The 14223-nt window shown below is 39.8% G+C and overlaps 1 protein-coding gene across 4 annotated transcripts in view; it reads left to right on the top strand.

The window, feature by feature from the left end:
* Nucleotides 1–13882, top strand: part of CDK19 (cyclin dependent kinase 19) — a 182709-nt gene extending 168827 nt beyond the window's left edge. For 2 of the 4 annotated variants that reach the window (XM_059083624.2, XM_067011656.1), the window contains exons 9-13: nucleotides 3873–3945; nucleotides 4345–4442; nucleotides 5231–5309; nucleotides 5918–6184; nucleotides 9584–13882. In XM_059083624.2, the coding sequence (XP_058939607.1) occupies nucleotides 3873–3945; nucleotides 4345–4442; nucleotides 5231–5309; nucleotides 5918–6184; nucleotides 9584–9715 (649 nt within the window). In that variant the 3' untranslated portion in view covers nucleotides 9716–13882. The remainder of the gene's footprint in view (nucleotides 1–3872; nucleotides 3946–4344; nucleotides 4443–5230; nucleotides 5310–5917; nucleotides 6185–9583) is intronic. The other 2 variants (XR_010836256.1, XM_067011657.1) reach the window with 2 other exon arrangements.
* Nucleotides 13883–14223: the final 341 nt, after the last annotated feature.

The following is a 14223-nucleotide window of genomic DNA, read 5'->3' as shown; positions in this document are numbered from 1 at the left end:
ATCATTTTGGGCCTCTCTTTTACACAGTCCTTGGTAGGGTCCTTGCCTCTTTGCATCCCTTCAAGAGAGCACTGACATTGCTCAAGGGTCTGAATTGGGCTCTCTTCTCACTCTAGACGTTTCCCCAGGCAGTCTCCGTGATTGATTTCGATGGCCACAATGTACCATCAGTTACGCTGATAGCTCCCAATTTATACATCCTACTCAGATCTCTTTCCCAAGTTTCAGACCCATTTATCTAACTGCCTTATGGAATCCCAACTTGAATGTCCCATAAATACTTCAAAATACATGTCCAAAACTGAACTCATCATCTGTCCTCCTAAACCTCTCCCCCCACTATATTTCTTATCTTAGGAAATAGCTCCATGATTCATCTGATTGTTCAAGCCAAAGACCTGAGAGATATCCCTGATCCTTCTTCTATCTCACCGTCTTCCATTTTGCCCCCCAGTGTCTAAACAATTAGCAAATCTAGTAAATTATTTGTTCTAAATGTCCTTTGGATCTTTGTATTTCTCTGCATCCACCGTTCCACTGTTGTAGGCCAGACCACCACTGTCTCTCACTTGGAATCCTGCAGCGGCCTCCTAAGTGATTTCTACCTTCAGTCTTCACTCCACCTCACTGTCTGTACTGCAGTCATTGCCAGAAGCACATTTGATCATGTCAGTCTTCAAGTTGCTCTTAATTCACCATTGCTCTCAATTTCTTAATATGGCTTACAGAGCCTTGGCTTCTACATCACCAAGTTCATCTCCTAAACCTCTGTCCACTTTGTACTCTATAGCCTAGACATCATGAATTTCTTTAAGAGCCTCAAAACCCCTAAGTTTTCTTTGACCTCTGGATTTTTACACATGCTGTTCCTTCAGTCTGGGATGTACTTTCCTCCCACCTATTTCATCCGATTAACTCCTTTATTTATCCTTTCTCTCCTGACGAGATTTCCCCTTGACCTTCTAGTCTGAGTTAGGTGCTTCCCCTCTGTACTCCCATAGCATATCCTGTGCTGCTTCTCTTGGCACTGATCACTTTGCTCTGCAGTTGGCTTTTGAACAGTTACCACCTTTCCCTCTAGAATATGGATGGTGCCTATTTTATACACCATTATAGGTATCCCCAGGGCCTGGTACATAGTGCAGTCTCTTTAGTTACTTGTCAGATGGGTATTAAATGAAAGTGGTTCAAGTAATTGAAGATACACTAGTAATATGAAAGATAGAGAAAATTAATGAAGGCACTTAACATTTTATCTTAGTATTTAAAGGCCAGAGGAAGAATTTTACATAAAGTGATAGTATTTACAATAACCAGAAATAAAAGGAGAGAAATTTAAAAAGATAACTGAAATTCAGTTAGAAAGGTAATAGGAAAAGTTCAGAGATAAGAGCCATACTTCCTAAGCAGACAATTTTATCCACATAAAACAGGCTACTAGGGCTTCCCTGGTGGCGCAGTGGTTGAGAGTCCGCCTGCCGATGCGGGGGACGTGGGTTCGTGCCCCGGTCCGGGAGGATCCCGCGTGCCGCGGAGCGGCTGGGCCCGTGAGCCGTGGCCGCCGAGCCTGCGCGTCCGGAGCCTGTGCTCCGCGGCGGGAGAGGCCACAACAGTGAGAGGCCCGCGTATTGCAAAAAAGAAAAAAAAAAAAAAAAAAACAGGCTACTAATGCATAAGACAAGGAATTTATTAAAATTAGCTAAATCTAATACAATACATACATGTCACTAAAGTATAATAAAGAAAAAATTCCAGAAAATGATATTTCAGATGACATAAAAAGTAAATGAATAATAACTTGTTTATATTAGATAAAAAGAACCAAAAAAATTACTCTTAAAGTGAATTGTGAAGGATAACAACAGAAGTTGCTGTAATCTTTCCAGTGTGTCAGCTCTTATTAGCTCATTAGAAAGCAAGGTGAAAACAGAATTAAAAAGAAATAAGTAACTTGACTTTAAAAACTGAATGTTTGAATAAACATGGTCTGATAAAATGCTTTATAATGTATATAAAAAGTTTGAGTTACTTTGAAAACTGTTCAGCTCTCAAACTGTAGCAAATCTGGAAGAGGATAATTCAGAAAATGACAAAGAATTTATCTTATTAGCTTTAATACTAGGAAAAATAAGAAACCACAGTGGGAATTGAGCAATGGGATTTCTCAACTTCAAGATCTTTTATATTACGATAGAAACAACCTAGAATCTGGAGTTAACCCAAGAAATCAGTTGATTCAACATAAAGACTAAAGCCATGTTGATGGACTCCATTTCTACATAAACTTTAAAGTTTCTTTCCATTACCAAACTTAATGGCTACCCTGCCAATAAAAATGTTCCTGGTATTGGCGGAAAATAATTGTTAAATATACATGGCAAAGATTTTTTTAAATAAAAATACCTAGTGTTGGCAAGGGTATATAATAAATGGGCATGCTTACTTACATGCTACTGGTGAGAATGAATGCTTCTCAAACTTTAATGTACCTACAAATCACATGGAGACCTTGTTAAAAATGCAGATTGTGATTCAGAATCTGGGATAGGGCCTGAGTATATGCATTCCTACTGCAGGCTCTCTGGTGCCCATGCTTCTGGTCTGAGGGCCAGGTTTGTATAGCAAGAAGGCTTTGAAATGTACATACCCTTTGACCTAATAATTCTAAGAATTTATCCTGAGAAGGCAATCAAAGCAGCCACACATAGCTAAGATGAGGCACCTAAGGCTTTCCTAGAGGTTAACTAACTGCCCAAGATCACACAATTGGTAAATGATTGCGCCAGGGTCTGGTAGCGGTCTCTGATTCTCACCTGCCATGCAGTATTGTCTCCCTACAATGTGTACTAGATTGACCTTCAAGAACCCACCTTTTACAACTGTTGTGAAACGAACATCATCAGTAACAGTAGAAAATATACATTCAGTACAAAAATAAGTTTAAAAAGCATTTGGCAAGGAAAAATGTTTATGAAACAATATTAAGTGAAAAAAGCACAATTTATATAGTATGATTCTAATTTTATAAAAACAAAACAAAAATGCCTCTGTGTTTGTATCATATATATGCATGAAAAAAGGACAAAAGAAAATTATCAAAATCTTGATGACAGTGTTTTTTTATTGCTGCTAGGTTGATTGATTTCAATTTTTTTCTTTATGCTTTTCTATATTCTCTAAATTTTCTACCATGAACATATATTACCTATTTTTTGACCTTTTTAATTTGAAGTATTTCATATATAGGAAAGAATATATATGATGAAAATATGTAGTCTATTTAGAATAATAAAACAAATAATACCCATTTACTCACCCTTCAGCCTGAGCGGTTGATATCCTGATATAGAGTATGTACCTAGGAAGGGAATTGCTGGGTCACAGGATACTCACATTTTCAACTTTTATAGTTCATGAGTCATTATCTTCCAAAGCAATTGTAACAATATAAACTCCTACATGCTGGGTGTAACAATTCTTATTTCTTCACACATTTACCAACATTTGGTTATGTGTTCCTTTTTAATCAGAAAAAACAATGGCTTAAATTAACACATACCATATAGGAAAACCAATCTTGGAACTTTCCATTAAAAATTGTAAATTGTGGGCTTCCCTGGTGGCGCAGTGGTTGGGAGTCTGCCTGCCGATTCAGGGGACGCGGGTTCGTGCCTCGGTCTGGGAAGATCCCACATGCTGTGGAGCGGCTGGGCCCGTGAGCCATGGCCGCTGAGCCTGCGTGTCCGGAGCCTGTGCTCCGCAACGGGAGAGGCCACAACAGTGAGAGGCCCGCGTACTGGGGGGAAAAAAAAAAAAAAAAAAAAAAGTAAATTGTGAGTGTTCTTAATGGTGTGTGATTCTCCTGTCTGCAGGTACGCCAACAGTAGCCTCATAAAGTACATGGAGAAACACAAGGTCAAGCCTGACAGCAAAGTGTTCCTCTTGGTAGGTGCATCTCCCCCAGACTGGGAACGTGGCTCCTTTAGCACAGTCCTCACCCCACCCTGCTTACCACGGAATTGTCCCAGCTCTTCCTCCTCTGTAGAAAGAAAGGAAATTGGTGGATGCTGGGGCAAAATTAAATCTTTCTCTTTTGAGATGTCACCCTTGACTTTCAGCCTTGTCCAGTGGTTTATCAGCAGAAAAAAAATTTAAATTCTAAAAGGGCTCTAATGCTAATGATTTCTGCTAGTCTCACATAAATGTGTCTAGTGTATTAATACTGTGGTGAGCTATACAAAATGGCATTTGATATTAATTCTACTAGATATTAACACAAAAGTCAAAACATTGACTGGGAAACAAACTTTTCATGTGCTGTCAATTTCTTATGTGTTATTCTAGCTTCAGAAACTCCTTACTATGGATCCAACCAAGAGAATTACCTCAGAGCAGGCTCTGCAGGATCCCTATTTTCAGGAGGACCCCTTGCCAACATTAGAGTATGTATCCTTCCTTTTCTGTGTGCTTTGCTCCAGGCTGAGGATGTTGGATGGTGGCTGAAAGCAAGAGAAGCACTTGTTACTGAAGTATTTTACTTTCTTTGTTAATACTGCCTCAGAGAAAAGCTAGTCAAGAGAGAGATCCTGTATTTTGAAACAGGCAAAGCTGTAGAGAGGTGTGAATGAAAACAAGTATTTTAGGAATGACCATTAATCCGTTTTACAGATAAAAACTAAAGCTGAGAACAGATGGGACTTTTATAGATCGGTCAGCCAGAACAGTTCACACCAAATCAGTGGGGAACTGAGATTTTTAAATTCTGTGTGTCTGTCTACTGTACAACCAGACTCCTCCATTTCCCCATCCTTGTTACACCCACATATATAAATTGTGCTTGGATTTATTAGAGGTGCAGCTTTTCTTGAGAAAATTATTTTCATTGTTGAAGCAAATACACATTCAGTTGTTTTTAGAGCTGATGAAGTTTGTGTGGAGAAATTTCTATGTCATATATGTCAACTAGCTAACCACAGTTAAGATTTGTTATTGAAAGTGGCAATTAGTGTAAAACTTAGATGATAAATTCTTTTCTTATTGCTTAAATTGTGTTGAGAGGCATAACCAGCCACAGATGAAGAGTAGGGAAAAAAAGTGCAATTTTTTTTAAGAAAAAAATTTTCTTAACTTTTTAAAGAAAAAAAGTGCAATTTTAAATGAATAAGGTCAGTGATATTGTAGATTTTACATCATGACATGAATTCTTGTTTTTTCTTTTCATGGTTTTTAGTGTGTTTGCTGGCTGCCAGATTCCATACCCCAAACGAGAATTCCTTAATGAAGATGAACCTGAAGAGAAAGGTGACAAGGTATATACTGCACTTAGGAATGGATAATTTAATAATTCCTATATATTTAACTGCCTTTTATTTAATTATGTATTTACTTTATTGTAGATGTACTCTGCAATTTGAAATATGCATTCACAGATAAATGAACTTCCTGATTTGTTTTATTGCCTATTTTATTCCCTGATTCTTAATTCTTGCTTTTTGTTTGTTCAGTGTCATTGCCGTCACTTTATGCAGGCTGCTTTTAAAGCATCACTCTATGCTTTGAGTGCAGTTGACTCCTCCCCACACAGCCCTACTTTTCCAAATTGATTGGAAAGACTATTATAGCTGTTTTAATGAGTTGCTATTTCCTGTGTGCCTGTGCTCTTCAGTGGGATGACTGATCTGGAGGGTTACTGTGCAATCTAAATGAACTTCAGAGAACGGGTCCTGTTCGGGGCTCAGTACTTTGTCTCCGGGAGCTGCTGTATTCCCTGGCTGCTCCATTCTCTGGTCATTCCAGTCACTTTGGTGTCCCACAGAGGTCCCTCCCCAGGTTGGTCAGCAGTCTCACGCGCATATCGTGTCATGGAAGATGTAATTTAGTTCCACAGCAAGCTTGCTTTTTTTCCCCTCTCTACAAGAATCAGCAACAGCAGCAGAACCAACATCCGCAGCCCACAGCCCCGCCGCAGCAGGCAGCAGCCCCTCCACAGGCAGCCCCGCAGCAGCAGAACAGCACCCAGGCCAACGGGACTGCAGGAGGGGCCGGGGCGGGGCCCGGGGCCGCCGGAGCAGGGCTGCAGCACAGTCAGGACTCCGGCCTTAATCAGGTGCCTCCAAACAAGAAACCGCGGCTAGGGCCTTCAGGCACAAACTCAGGCGGGCCTGTAATGCCGTCAGATTATCAGGTACTCCCCTGAATTTTGTACTTTTTAATGTTCATATACTGTGAAAAAACTAAATGCAACGGAGTAAATTTTAAAGGTCTTATTGGCTATATTCAGTGATTCATGTGTCAGGTAGCATCTCCCCTAGCAAATACAAAGAAGCTCTGAAGAGCTGTACAAAATGGAAGATGTTTATAGGCAGAAGGAGGTGGGACAAGGACACTAACAGAGAGCTGATTGTTTCAGGCCCGGGCACCTTCCCTTGGGGACTACAGGAGTCTACCAAGTGGACTACTTCTCTAGTGCTGACTAGGAGATTCCAGACTGACTGGGGAGGAGTACATTCCTGGGTGGGGCTGAAACTGCAGTTAGGTTAGGCACTGTCTCAGTTCGGTGATGTGGGCTTAGCACAAGTGACTCCATTTTGAGCCTGTTGTCTCTTTTTTAACAATACATTTTATAAAATGGGAAGCAGACTTATAGTAGATCCTTTTAGAATTAAGTGGTACTTAACTCTAAAGTTTGACTATATACAAACTGTACAATCCTGTTTCTGGGGCATTATTTGAAAATGAAGATTTTTGTCATTTCATGTAATTGCAAGATATTTTGTTTCTTGACTTGATTATCCTAAAACCCTGAAACCCTGAGGAGGGAAGGTGAGGCAGGCAGCTCCTCCTCAAAGAAAATGTCTCATTTTACCCTTACAGCTGCCTATCAGGTTTGGGTCAGAAAGATACCTAGATAGATAAGCAATTGAAAAGGGAGAGGAATGGTGGCTTATTTTGAAAAAAGTAAGCAGCATACTTCAAAAGGATCTGCCATCACTGGGAGGAAATAACCAGTAAGTAGCCACATAAACATAGAAGAGAAAGGGACTAAGATTGAGACTTCTCTGGAATAACTGTTAAATCTCACTAGAAATAATTTTGAGACTAGAAAATACATTTTGTTATTAAGATTTAAAAGAAAACTACAATTGTATTTCCAATTCAGGAAATTAAAGGAAAAGAGTCTAAGGATTGGTATTTGGAGAGAGAGGTAAAAATACCGGTGAAAACTGTAGGGATTCTTGGGGGAAAAAAAAAAGTTTTCAAGGTAGTAACAAGGTAAAAGATCTAAGAAGGGAAAGAAACTTAAAGGTTAAAAAAAAAGGGTTTAGAACCACAGTCCCTCAGGGAACTGGTGGAGAAGGAGCACATAGGAGAGAGACAGATAACAGAAAACAAAACCTCGGGCAAGGAAGACATAAACTCACTGATTAGGAACTGGAAACAAGAGAAACGTTAACAAGAAAGACAAGACATAATAAATAGCCGTCTAACTGGCTTTACATTTTGAATATCTCAGCACAACTACTTTGAGAACTTATCTTGGAAGATTCCCTGCAAGCAGAGGAGTATATAATAGCACTTCCATTGGTTCCAATTAAAGTAATCAAGGCATCAGTTTGATCTGCTAAAAACAGCTTGCTATTTGGGTAGTAGTCATGAACATATTTGAATTTTACTATAAAGTCAGTTTTCCCCCTAACATTAGTTTATTCTTATTATATGAGCAACAAAACTTTGCTATATACTGGCTCATCTTTGTGTCTCTGATTGTGTTATATTAACCTGATTATAGTCGATCATGGACAGATTACTTAGCTATTGTATTTATTCCTTTCAAATCCAGGAGTTCTTCAAATGCTTTTCTTTGTCCATACTGAGCTATCTACTTAAAAATAAAATAGCATATCTGTGAAATGGGTAGCTTTCTCAGCTAGTTAGTTGGGAAGACTAGCACGAGGGGTGAGGGAGTCCCATTGCACCTGTCTGCAACTCTCGTATTATTGACACATTTGTTCGGGCCTCTACTGTTGTGGCCTCTCCCGTTGCGGAGCACAGGCTCCGGACGCGCAGGCTCAGCTGCCATGGCTCACAGGCCCAGCCGCTCTGCGGCACGTGGGATCTTCCCAGACCAGGGCATGAACCCGCGTCCCCTGCATTGGCAGGCGGACTCTCAACCACTGCGCCACCAGGGAAGCCCGACACATTTGTTCTTTATCCAGTACGGAGGAGCATGAGTCTAATCAGCTAAAGTAAAAGCAATTGTAGCCAGCCCAGCAATTGTAGGCCTTGTGAGTGGAAAGAACTTTTTTTTTTCCATAATAAACTGACAATAAAACATAGTTAGAATCTGGAAAGGCTTCTTAAAACAACGCAACTCGTCAGAGTTGTGTAACACAGGAAGGAGTTAAGCGGGATTATTTTTAACCAAGACTATCTTATTGCTCTGTTGTCTTGGACCCGATGTTGCAAGTCCAGCTTGGCTGCCTCTTGTGCGCTAAGTGGGGCACGCTTGCTGATTTGTCCTTCCGCAAACCGCCAGTGCCACCTCAAGGTCATTTACATTTTTAACTCCAAGTAATAGCTTTATTACATATGATCTTTCCCACTTCGCTCACAGGAAGAACCAGCCTCCTGGGCATAGCCAAAGACACTGGTTCCAGCTATGCTTATATTTAACCAGGCACCATGTTCTTATTCTATGGGTGAATTTTTTCTTTTACATATTTTTTTCATATTTGCCCTTGGTACTGTGAAGATGAATGTTTCATTTAAGGTAATAAAAATACATTGAACTGAAATAACATTTGTCTCAGCCTTTCTCGAGAGAATTTTCACATATGAAATTTTTAAAAATTCTAAACATTACCTGAAGGACTTCTCTGGTGGTCCAGTGGCTAAGACTCCGCGCTCCCAATGCAGGGGGCCTGGGTTCGATCCCTGGTCAGGGAACTAGATCCCACATGCCACAACTAAAGATCCCGGGTGCCGCAACTAAGACCCTGTGCAGCCAAATAAATAAATAAATAATTTTTAAAAATAAATGTTACCTGAAATTTATAAAAAGCACTTATTGCTGCCACCCCTACCCAACCTTGCCTGGCTCTGTCATGTAGTGATGCTGCTGATGCCACTCTAGCCTCTCCCTCTGAAAACTCTTCTCTCTAAAAGACGATTTCTTAATCACAACAACTTTGTTATTTATAACGAGCAAACTAACAGCACGTCAGTATACATTATGAACACCACCGATTCAATATGCCAAACTGATTATTCCTGTTTGCAAATCTCAGTTATGCAAAGAAAAACTAACCAGAATTAGCCTAACTTTCCCCTCTACCTTTCGTTGCCAGTGTAGCTTATCTCCCAAAGAAATCCAGCCAACTTTCGTGCATGCCAGAACAGCAGTGGCAGGCTGTGCTGTCAAGTCAGCAAAATGTATTAACAAACTAAATTAACTGTCGCTACGATGGGTCAGAACCCGGAGCCTCTGATGAGAATGGCTCATCTCTCCGTCCTGTTGTGATTAGCATCTTGAGCTGTTCCCTTCCTCCATCAGTCACTCGCTTTTCCTGTTTCCTTCTCCTAGCACTCCAGTTCGCGCCTGAATTACCAAAGCAGTGTTCAGGGATCCTCTCAGTCCCAGAGCTCACTAGGCTATTCCTCCTCATCTCAGCAGAGCGCCCAGTACCACCCATCTCACCAGGCCCACCGCTACTGACCCGCTACAGCCAGAGCACAGACTCCAGCAATATGACGTCTGCATTGAAGAGAACCAAAAATGCAAACTCTGATGCTATTTAAAACTCATCCACTTAGGAGGAAAACTATTTACTGAGCATTTTGCAGGACTGACTGATGTCTTTATCGACTTAAAGAAGATTTTTGTGAAGTTTCCCCAGCACCCTTTCCCTGCATGTGTTCTATTGTGACTTCTCTGATAAGGCGTCTGATCTAATCCCAGCACTTAACTTCTGTAACCTTCAGCATTTTGGGGAAGGATTTCCTGGTGCACCTTTCTCATGCTGTAGCAATCTCTATGATTTATCTTTTCAAAGCTCTTTTACTAGGATTTTAATGTTTTAGAAACAGGATTCCAGTGGTGTATAGTTTTGTACTTCATGAACTGATCTAGCAACACAGGTAAATATGCACCTTTTAAAGCACTATGTTGTTTTCACAGAATATAACTCTTTTGCTCATGGAAGTCTTAAATGGGAACTGTTACTGTCCCACAGTACTTTACTATTACGTTTTTATTTCTCTAGTTTCAGGGAAGGTCTAATAAAAAGACAAGTGGTGGTACAGAGGGAACCTGCAACCAAAAACAGCCTAGATCTTTGCAGTTACTATGCTTTATGCTATGAAGAACTAAAGTATGTGGTAATTTTTATAGAACCATTCATATGGAACTTAGTTCCCAGAATCATCTTATTCTTAATAGTATCCAGTAATTAAGAATTATAATTTTAACCTTCATGTAGCTGACGTCTACTTTAAAAAGGGTTTCAAGAGCTTTGATGAAATACAGTCCTCTGGTGACCCACACCAGAAAACTGAAGAGAATATTAACTGCACTAGGATTTCTTTAAGGAGTAATGTTGATCAAAGGGAAGGAAAAGCTTTTAGTGTGTATTGTACATAAAGTTGGCTTCTCTAAAGAACTGTTGGTTTCTTCACTCCTGGGTCAGTTTGAGTAACTTTCTTACATAATCAAAGGTACTCAAATAGAAGCCTGCAAATTAATCTGCTTTTAAAATAAAGAGCAGTGTTCTCCATTCGTATTTGCATTAGACATAGAGTGGCTATTTTTAAAGCATGTTAAAAATTTAGGTTTTGTTCATGTTTAAAGTATGTATTATGTATGCATAATTTTGCTGTTATTCCTGAAACTTAATTCTATCAAGAATCTTTTCATTGCACTGAATGCTTTCTTTTGCCCCTAGGAGAAAACTTAACAATTGTGCCTGAACTATGGGCAGATAGTGTACGACATGTTAGATAAGTGCTATTTGCATTCCTATGACCTATGACTTGGAGGCCGAGTTCTTTCTGAGCCAGCGCTCCCCAGAGTCACAAGGAAATGTAAAGACTGAGAGCTCCCATTGTAACGTAACGTAAGGGGCAAGAAATTCGTGTTCTTCTAAATGCTACTAGCAGCACCAGCCTCGTTTTAATGTTTTCTTGAGCTAGAAGACATAGCTGATTATTGTATATGCAAGTTATATGCATTTTTTAACTCTTCTTTGTGAACTTATCTACCTGGTTATGATACTCTGGGTCCATATACAAGCAAAATAAGTTTTAGACAGAAGCCAGTATACATTTTGCACTATTGATGTGATCCTGTAGCCAGCAAGGACCTTACTGATCTCAGCATAATAATGCTTATTAGTAAAGACTATACAGTGACACTCACCAACACGGAAGATGAAACCGTTGACATGCTCCACGGGAAGGAATTTCTGATGGTCTCCATAGTAATTTACCCCTTCCATTTTTGCAAATGAGAAATTAGTAGCCCCCTGCATAATGTAGCTACCCAAGTAAAGTTCTGACCTGTGACCTGAAGCCTCACTGCCATCAGATGCTCACTGCAGCCTCACCTCGTGCCCAGCATTATGCTGGGGGGTGAGACACAAAGGGCAGGACATACTTCCTGTCCTTGCAGAGCTTATGATTGATTCCATGACAGAAAGCTTTCCCGGGATGACAGGCTTATAAATAAAACCATCTTAGCACATGAAGGTCTATTCGTTTACTTCTAAACCCACTTGGAGAGAGTTATTACTCCAAATTTTGCTCTGTAACAAACAGGTATCATGGAGAGGTTTCTATGTTTATCTACCTTCAAGAAAGCCAGCAATTCATATCACCACAGGCATTAATATATATTTGAAATGTTCACAGCAGCCTTTCAACGACAATTGGGTGGCCCTTGTAGGCAGAACACAACTAAGTGTTTGTAGGAAATTACAATGAAAATAGAAGCTCTGTTCCTGCCCTCAAGGAGAGCTTACATTTAGTAAAAGACGAACCCAAATATGTACATGAACCAAAATATCATGCCCCTTAACACTTTATAAGCAACTTTTATATAAATCCTTGTGATGCGCGCTTATATGATCTTGGGGCTACCCTGCTTTCCTTGTATGTAGTGAATTTCAGTGGCAGAGCTGATACAGAAACTGTGAGGGGAGTTTTTCAGTCGCCCCCAGTGATATGCCAATTACACATGTGACTGGGTTTCTGGTCACTGCACTGGTACTGGCCCTTTCCTCCTGTGCTCTTGCCTGAGAGCTGGTGAGGCCCACCGGTGCTCATTACCCTTGGAAATAATTTTGGTTCATAATTTCCTTTTCCTTGTAAAGGGGAACAAAGCCTTTAACATACTTATGGGCCCTAAAACTGTGGGACCTCAAAGGAGACCTGTGAAGCTTTTTGAGGTTAAAATTTACCTTTTTGGTCCCCAAATGATCCCATTCCTCTTTAAAAATGTATTACCATCAATGTCCCCTGAGGAATGCAGGGTGGACTTCCAAACCAGGGGAGGTTATGGGAAGGAAGGAATCAAAGTGAAGGTCTTCTGCGCTCCACAGTACAAATCAATTTTCGAGTTAGCTTTCTGGTTAAGTTGTGTGTTTGGGAAAAGGGATTCTAGGGTATCAGGACAGCTGAGTCAAGGGTAAGGTAGCCTGGTGGCAGGACTGACACTAGGAGGCTGAAACAATCCTTATGATGAAGTAGATCATGCAGTAACACACAAAAACCAAGGACATGTATATTTTTATATCTGTGTGGTTTTAAAACTTTAGTACTTAGAACTTTGGCCTTCTGCACTACTCTTTTGCTCTTGTAAACGCAATTTACATTTAAGAATGGAAAGGGATGGCATTTGCTTACGTGTTCACTGCCTCATTCCTGGTGAAGCAACTGCTAGTTGTATGCCTCTAAAATGATGCTGTTTTCTCTGCTAAAGATAAAAGACAAGAAAAAATAGTTGGACAATAAGACTTGCAGCTTAATCTGCTTTGAATAATTGTATGTAACAGAAACTATACAATGAAGGAATATTCTATGAAAATTATGAATCCTAACCTCTATGGTGTTATCTTTCTGGGGAATGAAGAAAGGCAGTGAAATGGCAGTTAGACTAAAGGAGGCTTGAAGGATTCAAGTATAAATAATATTTTATATAAAACATAGCTGTTTAGGTTTCCTTAATCTTCAAGAATAGTCACAAATATCATAAAGCAAAGTTCATTGTTTTAGGATTTTTAAAAAATGTGTTGTACCTAAGGCCATACTTACTCTTCTGTGCTGTCACTGCAAAGGAGTGATATGTATGTATTATATGAAAAAAAATCCTTAATGCACTGTTATCTCTTAAATATTTAGTAAATTAATACTATTTAATTTTTTTAAAGATTTGTCTGTGTAGACACTAAAAGTATTACACAAAATCTGGACTGAAGATGTCCTTTTTAACAATTTAAAGTACTTTTTATATATGTTATGTAGTATATCCTCTCTAAACTGCCTAGTTTGTATTTCCCATAATTCCTATTTGTGAAGTGTACCTGTCGTTGTCTCTTTTTTCAGTCATTTTCTGCACGCGTCCCTCTTTATATGATTATAGACATGACTGTGTGTGCTTTCCACACACTGCTGCGAGGTGTGCACTCAGAGCCAGCTGCCCCCCGCCCCTGCACCCCGCCTTCCAGCGAGGCTTGCTCCGCGGGGTGCAGGATGAGCTGCTGCTTTGGAGCCGAGTGTTTCCCGCTTTTGAGTTGTCCTGACATCCTTCCTGAAATGACTGTTAAGACAAAAATAAATTACATTGCATTTATTTTATATTCTTGGTTGTAATAAAATTTAATTGACTTTGTTTCAGTGTGGATTTTTTAAATATAGGAAAAACTCTTTTTACAACAACTTTTAATGTTAAAATTTTATGTGTGTGCCTCGAAGCTTTTCAGATTACACTTGTGCTGCAGAGATGCAAAGTCTCCCTATGAGCTGCAGTATGTTATTTTATTCAGGATGCTTACGACGTCAAAAAACCAAAGCGGCAAGGCTTGCAAATACCTCAGAAGCAAAATTACAGTTTTTTAAACATCTCTAGGGGAGATATCCTTTTTTTAAAAAAAAAAAAAAAAAAAGGCTTCCCTGGTGGTGCAGTGGTTAAGAATCCGCCTTCCAATTCAGGGGACACGGGTTTGAGCCCTG

Source organism: Kogia breviceps, chromosome 13 (assembly GCF_026419965.1).
Source record: "Kogia breviceps isolate mKogBre1 chromosome 13, mKogBre1 haplotype 1, whole genome shotgun sequence".
In the NCBI taxonomy this organism is placed as follows: domain Eukaryota; kingdom Metazoa; phylum Chordata; class Mammalia; order Artiodactyla; family Physeteridae; genus Kogia; species Kogia breviceps.
The sequence above is the reverse complement of the archived record's forward strand: the minus strand, read 5'-3'. Positions and strand labels throughout refer to the sequence as shown.